General features: G+C 36.4%; 1 protein-coding gene across 1 annotated transcript in view; it reads right to left on the bottom strand.

Moving 5' to 3' along the window:
* RCOR1 (REST corepressor 1) overlaps window positions 1–20034 on the bottom strand; it is a 130087-nt gene that overhangs the window by 36447 nt on the left and 73606 nt on the right. The window contains exon 6 of the mRNA XM_044664624.1: window positions 9178–9261. Coding sequence (XP_044520559.1) covers window positions 9178–9261 — 84 coding nt within the window. The remainder of the gene's footprint in view (window positions 1–9177; window positions 9262–20034) is intronic.

Below are 20034 nucleotides of genomic sequence, written 5' to 3'. Positions count from 1 at the left end.
TTTGAATACAGATGTTGGTATGAGAAGTCAATGGGCATCTGATCTAATTATGGCTATTTAATGATTACTCTAATGCAGGGATCAGCAACGTAGGTATGGCTCTTGAGCCATATCTGGCTCCACCTCCCGACCAGCCAGTTGGGGCAGAGCCCCAGGATGTGCCCCAGGGGGCCCTTCAGCCCCTGCCCCATATTCCAGCGCCTTCCGCCTCCATCCTCCTCCTTTCGCAGGTGTTTATGGCTCTCACCGCCAAAAAGGCTGCCCACCGTTGTTCTAATAGCAGGAATGGAATAACGTGAACTATTCTAATTTAAGTAATCATTTCCTTCTTGAAGAATTTGTTGTGAGAATACAATGAAAATGTATGAAATTATTTCAGTTTGTACTGTATTCCATAGGCAGAGGATTCATTTAAGGCTTTTGAACAAGAAAAACACACAGAAATGAACAGAACTTTGCATTAGAAGGATAATTTTGTCTGAAGTGTGCTAGATAAGAGATACTGGAGATTGTTTATTATTCACTTATGTATAATATTTTCTTATTTATGTTTATTATTCACTTAGATGGGAGTCCTTTGTTATAGAGTGGTAGCAGAGTAAAGTAGAAAGGAGATAGCTTTTAAGAGTTAAGTAAATTAATATAATTTGGGGAAAAGGTCTAGAAGACAGAGGAGCAAGAGAAGAATGGTTTCTCTGAGCCTAGACAAAAATGATAGGACCATCAAGAAAAACAGTGAAGCTGGGAGAAAGGTAAGATGCTGAGCTCATTTTTGGACAGTGATAAGTTTGTGGTGCTGATAGGATATCTAGATAAAGAAATCCAGTAGGCAAAATGGACATTTAAACACGTGGAAAGAACCATTTATGAAGTGTTTATAATATTCTCTGGAGAAAAGTAAAGTCAGAGTAAAGGAAAAGGAGAATAAAGTCATGATCAAATGAATAAGTATTTATTAAGTGTTGAGAATATGCAAACTATATTACTATGTTTAGCATTATGTTAGATGTTGAGTATACAACCACAAACAAAATTTTTTTTAAACCCATACCTTCCATCTTAGAATCAATACTGTGTATTGGTTCTAAGGCAGAATGGTAAAGGTTAGGCAATGGGGGATCAAGGGACTTGCCCAGCTAGAAAGTGTCTAAGGCCAAATTTGAACCCAAGACCTCCCATGTCTCCACCTGGCTCTCAATCCACAGCTGCCCCCACAAACAATTTTTAAAAGACCAACATACGTTGAGCTTATATTTTTTGAGGGCAAAGAACAGGTTCAGTAGGAATGAAGGGCTAGGACAGGAGTTTATGACCAGTCTTAGCAAAAACTATGCCAAGTTTTTCATTTATCATAAATGCTAAAAATTAAACATGACTAGGTTCTGCATATAGCTGGTGCAAGAAGAACTAGACCAACAGATGGCCAATCTGGAGAGCAATTTAGAACCATCCTCAAAGAGCCATCAAACTGTGCATATCGTTTGACCCATCTATACCACTACTAGGTTTGTATCCCAAAGAGATCAAAGATAGGGGGGAAAGGGGCCTACTTGTATCACAATATTTATACCAACTCTTTTTGTGGTATATGGTTGTAATGGAATACTAATTGCACCATAAAAAATGACAAACAAGATCACAACAAAACCTGGAAAGATTTCTATGAAGTGAGCAGAACCAGAACACTGTACATAGTAACAGCAATAAAGCACAATGATCAACTATGAATGACAACTATTATTAGCAATGCAAGGATCCAGGAAAACTCCACGGGACTCATGCCAAAAAAAAGCTATCCACTGCTATAGAAGGAACTGCATGCCACTCTTGACACTATTTCCTCCATGAATTTTTCTCTGGTATAATTAACAATTAACAATGTGTCTTTTTTCATAACATGATAAAAGCAGAAACGTGTACTGTTTAATGACACATGTACAACCAATAACATATTACCTGCCATCTTGGAAGGGGTTATAAGGAAGGGAGAATTGAAAAATGTCAGAAAACTATTAAGGAAAATTGTACCAACATGTAATCTGAAAAAAAAAACCACATTTTTAATAAATAAATAGAAGAAGAAAGCTGGGACACATCATCTCTTGTCTCTTCCACAGGATTCTAAGCTACCTCAAGGACCACAACTGACCATCAGATTAGCCAGAATTGGACACAGATACCTTCTAGCTGGGAATACTAATTCCTCCTACTTATACAATAAAGCAGTGTTTCAGGCATTTCCTAGGACATAGCAACATGTCAATTAAGGGGAGCTCTGAAATCTGTGTAGTCCATTTTTAAATTTTCTAATCACCTGCTTTCATCACAGGAATGCAATTCTTTTGTCTAAACTCATTTACCATTGGGAATACTTTCACTCCCTCATACTTGCCCCATCTCTGTGAAGCTAAATTCCCAAGTGGTTAAAAAATAGAACAAATTCTCCTCTCTAAATCTAACTATCCACTCCCTAATTCCCATACACTTTAATTCTCCCTCATATAATATCTCAACACCATGTCATTTGGAAAGCCTTCTCCATAACTAACAAATTTCATCTCTTGCTCCTTCTATCTTCTGGCATTCACTGAAACATGATGCCCTGTTTAATACATTTTTATCACTGGATATCCTTTCCATTACAGGTTATTCATTGCCAGCTTCCTCACTCAATGGTCAAGGTAGAGAACTGAAACATCTCTTGCTCTCTCTTGTCGATCCCAGTCTCAACAATATCTTTTCCTTTTAGTTTCATGCAATCAAGTTTCTGGTAGACTACTTTGTTTTATTTCGTTCTGTTCCCCACTGCAAAACCTCATTACCAATGTGTGATGTGCCCTATCCATTCTTCCCACCCCTGCCTTTCAGTTCTGGAACCATGAATCAGAATAAAATCAACACAACCATTGTTCCTGAATGGACTATGTCACTCTGCTCAGTACTTCTTTCTCTCTGGCCATCAGTTAGTCACTTCCTATGTATTGGTACCCCTCCTCATCTGAATGTAAGCTCATTGAGAACAGAACCTATCATTATTTTTATATTTATATCCCCTGCAAAAAAGCACAGGGAGTGCCTCCAACATAGTTAACAGTTATAAGACAGTGCAGTGCACAGAATGTTAGTCTTAAAGTCAGAAAGACCCGAGTTTGAATCCTGCCTCAGATATTTATTAGTTCTGTGTAACTCTAGACAAATCACTTAACCACTCTCTGCCCCTTAGTTTCCTCATCTGTAAAAAGGAGACCTACTTTTTAGGGGTTTTGTAGAGATCAAATATTGCAACACATCTTAATGTGCTGTATAAATGCTAGCTATTATTAATAAATAATTGTTGACTGACAGTCCTGAGTACATATGAACTCACTCCATATACCCAATAATTTGCAAAATATGATCATGTCTCTATTTCTCCAGCACCCAACCCCTTTTCTCCACTATATATTCTTCATTCTACTTCAGGCTCCCAATCTCCTATCCTCTGGACTACCAAATTTCTCATACAACTACCAAAGTAATTTTCCTAAAGCAAAAGTCTGATGATATCCTTCCCTCTATTTGATAAACTCCACCGCTTCCCTCTACAATCAAATATAAGCCACTACGGCATTTAAAAGCTTCTCACAACCTGTCCCTTTGCTATCTTTGCAATCTTAATACTTTACTCCCTTCCATTTACCATGGTTCACTCTCATACATACCCATACCTTGAGCTTCTGTGCATTTACAGCAGCTGTTTACTATGCTTGAGTTTCCTTCCTTAACCTTAGACTCTGGGCTTCCTTTAAGACACAGTTTATGTTCAAGTGGGAAGGGACCTGGAAAGATCCCTTCTAAGAGGTAGTGCTTGAACTGTGTCAGTTCTGTACATGTAAATCCTTTGTCTCTTTTATTCTTTTTGTGGGTACAAGTCCAGTAGTGGTATTAGTGAGTCAAAGCAACTATCTGGGCATAGTTCCAAATTGCTTTCCATCATTTCACAACTCTACCACTTCACCAACAGTGTACTAGTCTACTTTCCCAGTCTCCTTTTCCTCTTTTACCACATTTGCCAGTCTGGCAGGCATGAAATGGAACCACAAAGTAATTTCAATTTGTATTTATTTCATAATCAGGGGTGGGGTTTTTTGGGGGGTATGCTTTTTTTTTAATTCAAAGATACTTTATTTTCCCAATTACATGTAATAACAATTTTCAACATGTTTTCTGAAATTTTAAGATCTAAATTGTCTCCCTCTCTCCTTTCCTTCTCCACTATTAGAGATGGTAAGCAATTTGAACTGGGTTATACATGTATTTATTAAATAATTACTTAGAACATTTTTTCATATGATTTCTTTCTTCAAAAACTGCCTGTTCACATCTTTTGACCATTTATATACGAGGAATGATAGCTGAATCTACTAAGTTTAAGTCCATTCCTTAAATATCTTGCATCCATAACCTTTATCACGTTTATCTTTGTTACAAAATCTATTTCCCACTTACTTCTTTTCTAATTTTAACTACATTAGATTTGTGCAAAAACTTCTTAAATTTTAGAGAGTCAAAACTGTCCATATTTTCTCTCATCCTTTCCATCACTTTTGTTTAGTCATGAACTCCATAATTTGAAAAAATAATTTTTTTCTTGCTGCTCTAATTTTTTTGTGATAGGACTTTTTATATCTAAGTCAGATATCCATTTGGACCTTATCTTAGTAATATGGTGTAAGTTGCTAGACTAACTAAATCTAAATTCTTCCAGACTATTGACTAGTTTTCGCAGCAGTCTGACAATTTAGTATTGATAAATCTTCTGCCTCCCATCCTTTTTCATTATTATCCTTGAGATTCTTGACCTTTTAATGCTCTGTATTTTAGTGTTACTATTATGAAAATTTGATATGGCACTGAATAAGTAAACTTAGGTAGTAGTAAAGTCATTTTTACTATATTGGTACAACCCACCCACCATCAATTAAAGTTTCAAAAAGTGCTATCTGTTCAAAGAATTTCATATCAGGATTCTATGTAATTACAAAAAATAAACTTTTTTTTAGTCGTTGAAATTAAATGTAAAGGGGGCAGCTGGGTAGCTCAGTGGTTTGAGTCAGGCCTAGAGACCAGAAGGTCCTAGGTTTAAATCCAGCCTCAAATACTTCCCAGCTGTGTGACCCTGGGCAAGTCACTTGACCCCCATTGCCCACCCTTACCACTCTTCCACCTAGGAGCCAATACACAGAAGTTAAGGGTTTAAAAAAAATAAAAAAATTTAAAATTTAAAAAAAGAAATTATGTAAATATTGAAATAGTAAGTTGCAAGAAGGTTAGATGAACTATGATCTGTACTCCTAAAAAAAAAAAAATCTACATCCAAGAGACCACAGATCCATCTAAATATTAAAATATGTGTCATTAAGAGAGGAAGAGTTCCTGGCTGATGAGGACACTAAAGCTAGCCAGTCACTTTATTTTCAATATGAATATGCCACTAAAATTATCACAAATGTGTCTGTAATATAGTGAAGATAAACACAATTGGTTTTGATTTCCCCCTCTCAAAAGTTATCTGTGGGGGCAGCTGGGTAGCTCAGTGGATTGAGAGCCAGGCCTAGAGACGGGAGGTCCTAGGTTCAAATCTGGTCTCAGATACTTCCCAGCTGTGTGACCCTGGGCAAGTCACTTGACCCCCATTGCCTACCCTTACCACTCTTCTGCCTTGGAGCCAATACTGTGTTTTGGCTCCAAGACAGAAGATAAGGGTTTAAAAAAAAAAAAAGTCATCTGTATCTAAAACAATATTTTCAGAAATCTTTAATTTTTTTTAAAAATTTTACTCTAATGTGCATTAAAGCAGAAAAATAAAATTTTATATGGGCATTCTATGAAGGATCATTTGCAGAATATTGGTTCTAAAAGTCTATTAATTCATGTGTAGAGTCAAGTTATTACTAATTTGAATTACAAAAGCCCTATCAAGTTTGCTAACATCAAAGATTCACTCATAAAACCAAAGAATATTGGTACAAGATGGGTGGATCATATATAGTTCAAACTCCCATCATTTGACAGATGAGAATGGAACCCAGGAAGTTTATAAGCAAGTCAGTGAAAATCCAGAACTAGAACTCAGATCAAATGACTCTTGTTCAGCAAAGCATACCTCATTTCTTCAAACTTGGCTTGGGAAGGAGTTGGTTTTGGATAACACTGGTATATTTTATGGATTATAGTATTGAAATAATTTTAGATCAAATAACTAGTGGGACCAATAAATAATAGTTAATCTTAAAGTTGTTGATGGGCTTCATTTTTATATCTCCCAATAGTTCAATACTGTATTCAACTGTTTGCCTTTTATCCTTATTCTTACTTGAACTTCCTGAGTAAAAATTTCTAAATACCAATGTCTTGAGGATGCTAGTCAAGAGAGACTGAGAGTATGGTCCTTTACTCCTTTCTCACAAGACCTCTTTTTCTAGTCAGACAACTCCTTCATAATGTCTTTTATATTACTTTTCAAATGCAGGTTTTCAAATGTATATTGAAATCTTAAACTTAATCTTTTCCATTGTCCTCTGGATTACCTGTAATTTTAATTGTTTTAAAATGGTTTTCAAGTAAAAGAGACTGTCTTCCTGTCCTAAAATTTGGTCAGACCATATCAAAAGCACTATGTTCTACAATGGGTGTCACAATTTAGGAAAGATACTGATAAATTGGAACATATCCATAGGAAGGCCTGAAGATGAAAAATTGGAAGAATTATTTCATATAATTAATAGTTACGAGAGTTGGGGGTGGTTGTCATAAAAACTTTAGAAATTATCAAGAGATTGATTATGTTGCAAGGGGAAAACTAGGTGCATGAGTAGAAAAGGAGAAGAATTTCAGGTCACTTCTAGAAAATTCTTCTCCACTACTATAACTATTCAAAAATTTGACTGAGCTATCTTGGGAAATAGTGAGACATCCATAATGAAAGTATTCAAGGGAAGGTAAAAATCACCACCTAGGTATAATGCAGTAAATCCTCTAGGACAGGGGTCGGCAACCTTTTTGGCCGTGAGAGCCATAAACTCCACATTTTTTAAAATGTAATTTTGTGAGAGCCATACAGTGCTCACAATGCACACTCCTGTAGCAGGGCCTGAAAAAAAATTGACTTTATGGCTCCTGCAGAAAGAGCCATATCTGGCCCTCAAAAGAGCCAGATGTGGCTTGAGAGCTATATGTTGCCGACCTCTAATCTAGGAGTTAGGTAACAAACTAGACTAGATGACTTGTAAATTCTGTTTGGCTACTATGTTCTTTGATCAAGACTGTGATTTTATTGATTTAAGGAATTTCTGTTAGAGATCTCCATCTATCAACATAGCAAACATTTTCTTAAGAGGCAGAAAATATATAGCAAAGGGGCTTTTGATGTCCCCTGGCTAAGGAAGCCCTTTTCCCTTTATGGCATATAGCTCTCTGGGGGCAGATAGGTAGCTCAGTGGATTGAGAGTCATGCCTAGAGAGAGGAGGTCCTGGGTTCAAATGTGACCTTTGATCTCCTAGCTATATGACTCTGGTAAAGTCATTTAATGCCAAGAGCCATTCTTCTGCCTTGAAACCAATACTTAGTATTTTAAAAACAGTAAGGATTTTTTGTTGTTTTTTTTTTTTAAGTGGGAAGTTAATCAGTATGCATCAGAAGGAGAGCTTGGATCTGTGTCTTTTAGGATGTGAGAAGGCTCTCTTCGATTCACCACTCTGCTTCTCAAATTTGTAAAATAATAATGTGGTGAGAGTAAAAGCACAAGACACTCTAAAAAGGTTAAAACTCATAATAATTTTTGGTATGTTATTATACTAGGCTAAGCATAAGATGACTAACCTAAACTGGATTTGCTAGATTCCATCTTCTCAATCTATCTACTCTTGATGATTTGCTGCCTACCATGATTTAGAGAATTGCATTTTTGCAAAAACTATTCAAAAAACAATAAGACTATTTTTTTAGTTAGGAGAAAAAGATTTTGAAAATGGCTTATGAAATTCATCTTTAATGTTAGTTTGAGGTATGTATGTGTGCATATGTTTAGGGTTGGATAAAAGAAAAAAAAAAAAAGGCAGCACTGTAAAGAGAGCAGGAAAGCTCAAAAGCCAAAGCAGTAAAAATTACTAACAGCTAGAATAACAAAAAAGAAAAGCAAAAACAAAGTAGCTTACAGCATTAGTATTACAGCAAATACAATTTTAAAGCCATACATAAATCAAATAACTATAATTCTTTAGCTCATTCAATATAATTAGTCTTGCCCATCTGGTTTGTGCATTTTTAACATTAGAAAATCCATCTTCTACAACAGTGATGGTGAACCTTTTGGAGATGGAGTGCCACACCTCTCTTATTCTACACAGGGGAGGGAGAAAGTACTCCCATTAGGCTGCTGGGTGGAGGGATTGGTGAAGTGAGGAATGTCCTCAGTGTGTATAGAGAGGGGGAAGGGAGTGGCCCAAGCGCTCTGCAGCCTGTGAGCTGCCCACTTTATCCCCTGTGCATTCCCATTGGGCTGCTAGGCAGAGGGGCAGGGGATGTAAAAAAATATATATATTATTAGGCCCAATGGAGAAGGGCACTCACCTGAGTCCCTCTGCCTTTCTAGTAATGAACTGGGAGGGAGAGGGAGAGGGGAACACGGGGAGGAGATTAGGGGAGGGGGCTGCAGTCAAGAGACCACAGAAAGTGCTCTGTGTGCCATCTTTGGAACTCATGCCATAGGTTCACCATTACCATTCTACAACATGCATTAGCCCATTGTAGTTCTTCCCATTACATTCCAAGGTTTTTCAAATATTAGCATCGTAAATATCCTTAAAGTCTCAGCTGGATTATTTACCGCATTGCAATGTTCCTTCCTCTCCCTGAGCCTTTCATCCTGCCTCAGCAATGTTATTTTTGTGTCAGCTGCTACAGCACTTTGAAAAAAAAGGATGATGTTGAAAGCTCATGGAGCAAAATTTTCAAAGGCCTGTGCCTAGAAGATAACTGAAGATCTTTTTTGTGATGGCTGGTTTTGGTGATGTATTCATTATATATGCACACATATAATTAAAGAAAAATGCAACAAAAACAAGCATTGTTGGTTGAAAAAGGACTACTGGTTCACAATTAAACAAAAGAAGTAAAAAATTGAGTTGCTGACTTACATTTTGCCTCTGATAGATTCTGATTAGGTGACCATACCAGCATGCCAAGATTTTCTCTTTCCTGAGAGCGCCTTGAAATTTTAGCTTGAAAAAAAGCAGAAACAATAAGTTATACATTTTATTAACAGATTTTAAAAAGTAAACCCAACATTTTTAAAATCATTGTGTATTCTGACAAGACTACTCACCCTTACCTAAATAGATCCTGACATTATATGACAGAGAAAATATATCCATCACCATGTCAACCAAACACTTTTTAAAACACTGAAATGTTTCTACTTCTGTATCTAAAAAAAATTAATTTCTTTTTTTTGTTTACTTGCAGCATTTTTATTTTTCCTTACAAAATGATGCATTGGGCTTCCTTAAGAAAGCCACAAAAGGTAAGGAAACCACTATTACAAGTCAGAAAAGCTTAATACTTTTACAATGATAGGAATCTCTGAGATAAAAGATGCCAGATAAGCTTAATATCTATGCCTACTATCTAGGTAAAAAAAAAAAAAAAACTTTAAAAGAAAGTCACCAGAACTCTTTGAATGGATAATCATGATGTATTCTCAAATTATTATATCATTAGCTAACAAATGTAAATCCAGAATAAGATGAAATTATTATAATCAGCTGAGTTTGCATGTACAAATTGACAAAGTTGCTATCAAGGAAAATATCTATTTAAAGCCCAGAATACCTTGCAGCACTGTTATGATTTTTCTATTATTTAAATATACATTTAAAAAAAACAAATGCTGGGAGAAAAACTTGTGATAACCAGACTTTTATTAATCTCATTTTTGCAGACAAAGGTGAGATTCACTTTAATTTTTGTTTTTTGTTTTTTGTTTTTTGTTTTTTTGCTCATGCTTCTCTCAATTTCTTTTTATTTTTTTAATTTTTTTTTTTAAACCCTTGTACTTCGGTGTATTGTCTCAAAGGTGGAAGAGTGGTAAGGGTGGGCAATGGGGTCAAGTGACTTGCCCAGGGTCACACAGCTGGGAAGTGGCTGAGGCCGGGTTTGAACCTAGGACCTCCTGTCTCTAGGCCTGGCTCTCACTCCACTGAGCTACCCAGCTGCCCCCGTGAGATTCACTTTAATGTGACTAATAGCAATATAACAATAGCTTTTTAGACACACTAAAATTATTAACTATTCATCAGAGAATGTCAAAGAAGAAACAGAATTCATCCAGTTTAACCCCTATCATCACATGCTAAAGTTTTAGAACAATAATTTGAAGTGCTGAGATAAAAAGTGAACTGCATATAAAAATGAACAAAACATTTAATTTGAAGGAAAAAAACCAATCACTATGAACTTAGAAAACATATAGGGAGCTTCCTGGTTAAGATGGCAGCAGAGTAAAAAGCAGCTCCTTGACCTCTCCTAACCCACGCATATAGGACTCCTCAAGAAGACATAAAAACAAATCCAGAGGAGCAAAGGGACCCCACAACTGGGCGCAGCATTGGAGGTACGTGGAATCGGGGCATTTCCATACTATAAAGGGGTGAAACAGCTCTCACTAAAACGCAAGCTGAGCAACCCCCTCCCCCACCCCACACCACCTACAGTGTCAAAGCCAGTGCACAAGAGTTAGAGCAAGTTTGGGCCACACATTAAGTCCTTGGCAGCTACCTGGGGTCACCAGGACTTGCTCCTGAGAGCAGCAAGACTTAAGACCCCAAGAGGCTAAAGAACACGCGGACTTTGAAAACAGACCCTGAGCGCAGGCACGAGTGCGGGCGCGGACACAAGCCCAGACACGGATCCTGAGCAGGCGAGGACTCGGATCTTGAGAGCTGGCAGGGACCTTGAGTGGGGACCCAGTGCAGAGGGGAGCACAACTGTGGAAGCAGCGCCCTGAGACTATTAAAGGAGCCTCGTACAGAGGAACAAGCAAGGGGACCACCAGGAGGCTTGGCCCTGAGAACAATTAGACCTGAGACCTCAGGAGCCTAAAGAGCGCAGACAGACCCTGGGCATGAGGATAAACCTGAGAGGGCCGTAGGGCTAACAATGGCAAGCCAGAGACAAGAACCTCAAAAGAGAAAGATCATCAAGAAGAAATCTGTAACACTCGACAACTTTTACATAGAGAAAATCCAGACAACAGAGCAAACAGCAGAGGAGAACAAACAAGTAATCATATCCAAACTTTCCCAAAATAATGAAAACTGGCCACAAGCTATAGAGTTCAAATCTGAGATGATGAGAAAGATGGAAGAGATCTGGCAAGAAAATAAACAGTTTAAAAGGCAGTTGGAAAGTGAGGCTCAGAAATCAAATGAACTGATAAGCAAATTGAACACCAGAAATGACCAGACTGAAAAGGAAAACCAGTCCCTAAAGGCTAGAATTGAGCAATTAGAAGCTAATGATCTCTCAAGAAAGCAAGAACAAATAAAACAAAGTCAAAAGACTGATAAAATAGAAGGAAACATGAAATATCTCAATGAGAAAGTGACAGACCAAGAAAACAGGTCTAGAAGAGACAATCTGAGAATCATTGGTCTTCCTGAAAAAGAAAACATATAAGGAGTGGGAAGTAAAACACAAGGCAACAGAAGCAAGGAATTTTAAGTAACCAACAATAAACAGCACCACAGTCTAATGATGACAACCATATTTAAATTAATTTTAAAATCCTATGACTCCTCAAATACTACCTAAGCTATAGTCAAAAAGAAGAAAATCAATCACCTTTTCTGAAGTAGATCTATTCCTAGAAAGCTGTATAACATATTTTTGATAAATTGAGATACAGAAGACTAGGGTAATGGAACACTAGATTCAGAATTACTATCCAATTAGTTGTGCAATAATACAACATGTGTTCCTAAAAATTATTGTGCTGGGCAAAATTGACCAATCCAAAACCACAGGGCTTATGGGGAAAATGAAGTAAGGGGCATGACATTCAAACTCAGTGGAGGTGGGGGTGGTTTGCAGCTGTAGGATCTAGGTCACCAACATCAGTCCATCAGTCTTTGCCCTGTCAAAAGCATAAATGGAATTGGTCTGAGTGGCATAGGGAGGATCAGCTAGGTCCTGGAAATGAGAAACCTTAGGAAGAATGTCTTCTGTGAAGTGCACCAGGGGCACCACTCTATCCCACCCACCCCTCCTAGTCCCTGTACATATTTCTAGGTCTTTTTCTACTGACACACTATATTGCAACTATCTCTATCTGGGTCTTTCCCTTGGCAAGTGCCTGGGGTCAAAGGGACTAGGTCAAGATTGGTGTGTTCTGAGGTGAGGGCTTTGTTGGAAGTCTCCCTATCTTCCCTTCCTTTTTATGACAGCCTCTCAAAGACCCTACCTCTCACTCCTCCTAGTGTTTTACTTCCCCCAGCAGCTCTGATTTTATCCTAGGTAGTAGAGGATATGGCTTGCTGCAGAACTGAGAGTAAGAAGATAATTCTTCCCACAGGTCCCACCTTCCCTAATACAGGCCCAGTCAAAAGGCAAAATTTACATTATCTTCAAACAGTTCCCTAAAATCATCATCAATGCCTTTGAAACAAATTTATATTTTCAGAACAAATGATATAGCAAAACTGTCTATACATACTCTAGCATATGCTACTAAACTCTATGGTGATTTTGGACAATCTCTTTATCTCAATGAACCTGAGATTCCTCAATGGTGCAAGCCAAGGAGTTGGACTGAACTATCCCTAAGGTTCCTTCCAACTCTAATATTTTGATTCTTTGAAATTTATTTCTTCATTGATAATTACAATTTCAATGGTGCTTTGTCATCTTATCTTCAATTAGCAAAGGTTCCTTACACATTAGTTTTCTCTTCTGTCAAGAAGGAAGAGACTCCCTGAAAACTGTGAGGGGGGGAGGGGAATCCTAAATACACTATTTCAGGAAATCACATATGGGAAATCTTCAAATCTGTAGACAAAGAATATAGCAATCACCTACAGAAGGGAATTCCAAAAGGAAAAGGCTCAAGAATAGCATAGCCCAAATCCAGGAGACATATATCAAAGAGAAATTACTGCAAACATCTAGAAAGAAAAAATTCAAGTACCAAAGAATTACATTCATAATGGTACAAGACCTAACAGTTATTATTATAAAAGAGGACATCTTGGAAAACTGAGTATAATTCTAGTCCCCAACTTTAAAACCCCAACTTTAAAACATTTCTGAATAGAAACTCTGAAATACAAACATAAGTTTCCAAAGAAACCTAGAGAGGTAAATTTATTTACGTAATTATTAGGAGCCATATTTCTCATAATTGAGGTACCTGAGAAGAGTATACAAAACATGGAGAAAGTGAAAGAAGTAGACATCATATGAACAACCCAATACAAGATTCAAGGAAGAACCAGGTCTGGAAATCAGGCTTCTTGACTCTTAACATGCAATAAAATGCTGCTGCTATAAACTTTACTCCAAGTCACAGTCATTGTTTTCATGAGCAAAGTTGCTTTTTGTAAGATTTATAAAAAGCTAAACTGGAATAAAGAATTTTTTTCAATTTGTTATTGTCATGCAAAATACAATTCCATATTAGTCATTGTTGCAAAAGCAAACTCAAACATAACCAAAACCCCAAAATAAAACCATAAATACTCTGATGTGAAAGACAACTCCAATAGTTCTTTCTCTGGAGGTAGATAGTATTCCCCATCATAAGTCTTCCAGGATTGTCCCAGATCAGTGCAGATGAGAGCAGCCAAGTTTTCACAGATAATCATCAACCAATATTCCTGTTACTGTGTACAATGTTCTACCAATGCTGCTTATTTTGCTTTGCACCAGTTCCTGCAGATTTTTCCAGATTTTTCTGAAATTATCTTGCTTATCATTTCTTATAGCACAATAGAATTCCATTACCAACATGTACCACGATTTGTTCAGCCAATCCCCAGTTGATGGATATCCCCTCAATTTCTAATTCTTTGCCACCACAAAAAAAGCAACTATAAATATTTTTGCACAAGTAGGTCCTTTCCCCTTTTTAATTATCTCTTTGGGATATAGACCCAGTAGTATTAGAGATCATAGGGTACACAGAGTTTTATTGCCTTTTGGAAATAGTTCCAAATTGTCCTCCAGAATGGTTGGAGCACTTCACCACCCCACCAACAATGCATTAGTGCCCCAATTTTGCCACATGCCTTCCAACATTTACCACTTTCCTTTACTGCCATATTGGCCAATCTGATTGATATGAAGCAGTTAGAGTTGCTTTAATTTGCATTTCTCTAATCAAGAGTGATTTAGAACATTTTTTCATATGATTATTGATACTTTTGATTTCTTCATCTGAAAATAGCTTGTTCATATCCTTTGACCATTTGTCAATTGGGAAATGGCTTGTATAGAATAATCAGATTTTAACAAGATCACACCACAAATTTATACAGTTCTATAGTTAAACCAGACTGGTGATTAATGATGGTTTGTGGAAAGAGACAGAAATAAGTTTTATGGTATTAGAAGATAAGCCCCATTGAGAATAGAGATTGTTTCCTTCTCTATATTTGTATCCTAAGTACTTAGCGCAGGGTCTACCTACATAATAATGGCTTATGATTGCTGTAACTCAGTTGTTTTCAGTTATGACCAACTTTCCCTGACCCCATTTGGGATTTTCTTGACAAGGATACTGCAGTAATTTGCCATTTCCTTCTCTACTCATTTTACAGATGAGGAAACTGAGGCAAATAAGGGTAAATGACTTAAATGTTAACTGACTACTTGTTAGCACAAATGTAATAAATATATTCTGAAGACCAGTTATAATAATGGTACACAGACTTATTCTCCTCACAACCATTAAGGTTAGTCCGTATTAAAAGGACATATCTTTTAGGAATACATTTTAAAATAGTACATGTATATGTTTTTTTGTATAACACTTTTGAAATCTGTTCTTAATTATATTAGTAGTTTAGTGGAAAACCATGAGCATTCCCATTTGAAGAAACATTTTTAAACTGCATAAATATACTTAAATATTACAGAAAGTTTTAAAAGCAAAGTATGATAACAGGATAGGGATCAAATGTTGGTTTCTTGCTCAAGCGCCTAAAAAAGAAATCAAATAACTAAACTACCACTATATGTTGGCATATATCTGATGCCATGTCAAAGTTTGCTATTATAAAAAGGGCAAATAGGTTTGAAATAGCTATTACCAGAGGGCCAACCTAAAATGTACCTCCCTATAGACACTGCAATTCAGGTATATGTAAATCTCATTAACTGGCTTTACAGAATGACATTACATTTCACAAAACAATCACAGAGATAGTTAACTACAGTAAACTGGAGCAATTTTGTGATTTTTATTGTGTTGGAAGCGAATTCATATCCAACTCAATTCATACCTAACCAACTATGCTTCCTATAAATCCCTGACAAGCCTGCAGCATTTGCTGAAAGTCTCATTTGGCAGTTGCATATTCGTATTCCAAAAGAAAGACTGCAAAGGGCTTTCCATAGTATAGATTAGAGTAGAAAGTAACAATAATTTAACCAACTAAAAAAAGCTACAATAACCCAATCATAGAAACAGAATGTTAGAGCTGAAAGACACTTTTTAACTTGAGATAGATCATCTAGTCCAACCCCCTCATTTTATAGATAAAGAAAACTAAACACTGGCTTTTGATTCCGGATGATCCATTTAAACACTGAACAAATGCACAAAGAGGAAATACAGGAAGGAGTCGGCTCTGAACTTTAAACCCACCTCTACAATCTTTGCTTGTGAGATCTAATGCAAGAAAAACTGAGTCTCAGTTTTCTTGGAATAGATGGTAAAATGCAAAGAATGCTGGATTTCTGGACTATGGTTTAAAATATAAGAATTTAAGGCTTTTGATAAGGAATAGTGAGCAGCTAACAAGAGTTAATAAAAAGTTATATTGATCTGTCTTGGTGATGACAACAATAATAACAAAACCTAGAAAAAAATGGGTACACACCAAAACTGGGGAAAGGTGAACAATTTGTGGTATATAAATCACTTAGCCTCCTTTGTCCTCAGGTCCTTCATTTATAAAACAAAGCAACTAAACTACAGGACTTCTAAGGTCTCTTCCAGTTCTAAGTTTATTCTATGAATGTAATGGAATATTATTGTTCCATAAGAAAAAATAAATGAGAAAAAGTGAAAAATTCAAGAGAAATGTGCAAAGATTTGTAATAATACTAAGTTAAATAGAATAATAAACAAAATATACAACAAAACCCACTTATGAGAATTTTGTACTAAGCAATTCACACCCAGAGAGGACATGAATAAATAGCTCTTTTTTCTCCAGAAGTAGATTATTAGTGGAGAATGTTTATATATATATATATATATATATATATATATATATATATGTCACCAAATAGGGTCACAATGTTGGTTCTCCTTTTTTGTTATTTTTGTTATAAGGCAGTGATGGCAAAGCTATGGAACAGGTGCTAAAGATGGCACACAGAACACTCTTTGTGGGCATGCGCCACCCCTCCTCAAGTTTGTTACAGAAAGGCGGAGGGGTGTAGGCAGAGCTGTTCTCCCCTTCTCTACATTTGCTGAGGTCATTCCTCATTTCACCCACCCCTCTGCCCAGCAGCCTAATCAGAGTTCTTTCTCCCTCCCCTGTGTGGGGTAAGTGGAGTAGGGTAAGAGCAGGGCCCAGCACTCTATCTCCAAAAGGTTTACCATCACTGTTATAAGGAATGGCTCTCATTGAGACATGTGAATTTCCAGAAATGACTAATGAAGAAACAAAAACAAAAAAAGAACACCATATTAACAAAACTGAAATTACGCTCATCTATATCCATGCCTGGAACCTTGCAAATGTGAGTAAGTAAACTTTAACTGAAAAGGGAGAGGAAGATAGAAAATTTCCTATGTACCAACTACCAATCTACATACTATAAAGATTAGCAGCTATAAAATGGGAAGAATAGCAATCAAGTAATATACAGGAATCAAAATCCAAAGAATAAAATTAATTTAAAATTCAGCAATGAAAAATATGTCCTCAGATTATAACACAAATGTAGAAACACAATCAATAGGGTACAAAAGAAACTTTTAACCCTAAGAGACAAATTTAAGCACAGAGTGAAACTTGTTGGGTAGAGGAGTAGAATATGACTTGACTAGAATATGGCTCTGTAAAGGTATAAGAATTTTAAAAGATATATAAGATGGAAGCTAAGGAAGCAGATCAATAAAAAGCATAGATCTATAAAAATAGTATCCAGAAAAATAATGACCAGAATGTGATAGATAGTAGGGACAACCAAAAAAAAAGGTTTTTTTTTTGCTTCATTAGAGAAAAAGATGATTATAAGGATATTATGTGGAAAGATAATGAGTGATGGAGAAAAAGGCTGAATATTCCATTCACATTTTGCTTTCTCTTTTTCCAGGGAGTCTGAACTAGAAAAAACTGTATAAAAATGATTAATAGGAGTTAGAAACCTTCCCAATAAGATCAGGTATGAAACAAAGGATGCCCATTATCACCTCTATTATTTAACATTGTACTAGAAACACAAGCAGTAGCAATTAGAGAAGAAAAAGAAATTGAAGGGATTAAAATGGGCAATGAGGAGTCTAAACTATCACTCTTTACAGATGATATGATGGTCTACTTAAAGAATTCTAGAGAATCAACTAAAAAGCTAGTGGAAATAATCAACAACTTGAGCAAAGTTGCAGGATACTGTAAGGATAATATTAGAAAATAAGTCTTGTTTTATTAGTTTAGAGATAAGAAGTAGAGAAGCTGGCTGGAGAAAGAATTGGAGTTTCAAAAAGAACTGAATGTGAATTTCAAATGTTGACAGTTGTAACTGTTTTTCTGTGGTGTGGCAGTTTGACAGCTGGTCTCTGGCAGTTGGCAGTGTCATGCACAGGGACTTTCTCAGGGCTGGAGAAGGTAACATCTTTGCCTCTCTCTGTTGGAGTGAAAGACCTAAAAGGAGCTTAGTGTTTTCTTTTCCAACTTGGGAAACACTATTGATTATCTATTACTGTTTATAGATTGATTAAACTCTGAGAAGACCAAAGAAACCCTGGTCTTTGGTTTGGACTCTGAGTCTATTAAGACTCAAGAGTCCTAACTTGATTCTTGTTGAGACTCAACCAGCTAGCCTTTGTTATTTTTATAACTTAAAGGCGAAGTTAAGATTTATAAGGATAATTGTGGTAATATTTGGAATAGTATAAATTTTGGTTAGTCAGTTCAGGGAGGATTAGTGTAGCCTATGAAACACAGGAGAAGCGGTTCCTTGCGGAACCAGGGAGTTTTATTTGGGTGGAGTTAGAATCCCTTAGATTTAGAAATCCTTTTATCCTTATATATTTCAATAAATATTTTATTTTTTATAACAAGAGTCTCTTCAACATCCTTGCACCTTGTCCTGCAGAGAAGTTCATCTATGAGCTTCACTTCATCACTGAAGATACTTTTGATTTTGATTACATCTATCAAAAGTATCTGAAATAATTTTGAACCTTTATTTCCATAGTTTCCGTCTCTTATTTTGTAGCTCGCCCATTATTATTTTTACAGTTTGGTGAGTCACAAAGGACAAAGAACTAGAAACTCTGATTTTTAAGGATCCAACTGTCAAGTTAGGCAGGTTGAACCATTATCTCAGCAGGGGATCTGTTGAAGCAGCTTGAGCTGAGCTTCACTGTGAGTTATAGTAACAGTGAACTGAACTCTAGGTAGCTCCAAAACTCATTTGACTTGATAAAACTCAGTCAACTTGATACGAAGATTCTGCACTCTCGGAAAACCTGGTGAATTAACTACATAAAATCACCATGGAATTTTTTTCTGTTAGATATGGCTTCTCTTATTTTTACTATTATGCCAGAATATAAACAAAATTTAATTTACTTGCCTATGACTTTCTAATGCCATTACTCTCACAGACACTCCTACAACTAATTTCTCATGTCCCTGTGTTACTATTGTCTTTCATGTGTTTTTATATAATGATTGAATCTTGGGCAAGTTGTGTTTAAACATTGAAAAGCAAGCATCAAACAAGCTACTGCAAAAAATGATCTAATGTTAAAAGTGAACTTTCTAGAGACTAAACTAGATAAAATGCAAACTCAATATGAGGAATTACTGAAGACTAAAGGGGCAATGGCAGAAACTAAAGAACATGAAGCAACTAAATTGGAAGGTACAACTAAATCAGATAAACCAACTAAATTAGAAATGGAAACTGAAGCATTAGAAAGCAAACCTCTAAGGGAGGTACCATAGTGTCCCCAGAGCATGGTATAGTGAATCTCCTGTCCCACAAAAGGTTTTCACAAGCTGATATTGACAGTTTTAAGAAAAATACTCCAAAATATGAAGAACCAATGGGAGCTGTAAGGCAGTTCAAGCTTTAAAAATCCTTCTTATTTGGACTTTGATATCTTTATGGATGAATTATTGACAAAGAGGGAAAAATAGCAGATTATAGAGGACACTAATAATAACCCCCGACTTGCCGACTGACCAACTGAGGATTCTGGTTGGGAAGTTAACTCTGTTTTGCAGGGTACAGAGACTTATCTACAGCCAGGGAAGCAATAACTGAAACTCTGAGGAAAATTCCAGAGTCCAGGAACCTGGTCTAAATTTGAACACCTAAAGCAGGAAGTGGGAGAGACTCCCTTCACTTTCATCAAAAGAATTACTGACTGTGCTGAAAAATTGATTGGGTTGGATATTTTAACAGACAAAAATGTAAATCACATTTGCAGGCAGTTTTTTAAAAAATGCGTGCCCTGTGGTCCAGAATTATTTTCAGAATAACTGTCCAAATTGGTTTGATGTGGGTCTTGATGAAATTTGGAGAATTGC

The sequence above is a fragment of the Gracilinanus agilis genome, chromosome 2, assembly GCF_016433145.1.
Source record: "Gracilinanus agilis isolate LMUSP501 chromosome 2, AgileGrace, whole genome shotgun sequence".
NCBI classification, from domain to species: domain Eukaryota; kingdom Metazoa; phylum Chordata; class Mammalia; order Didelphimorphia; family Didelphidae; genus Gracilinanus; species Gracilinanus agilis.
Note: the sequence above shows the minus strand (reverse complement) of the source record. Positions and strands in the feature narration are given on the sequence as shown.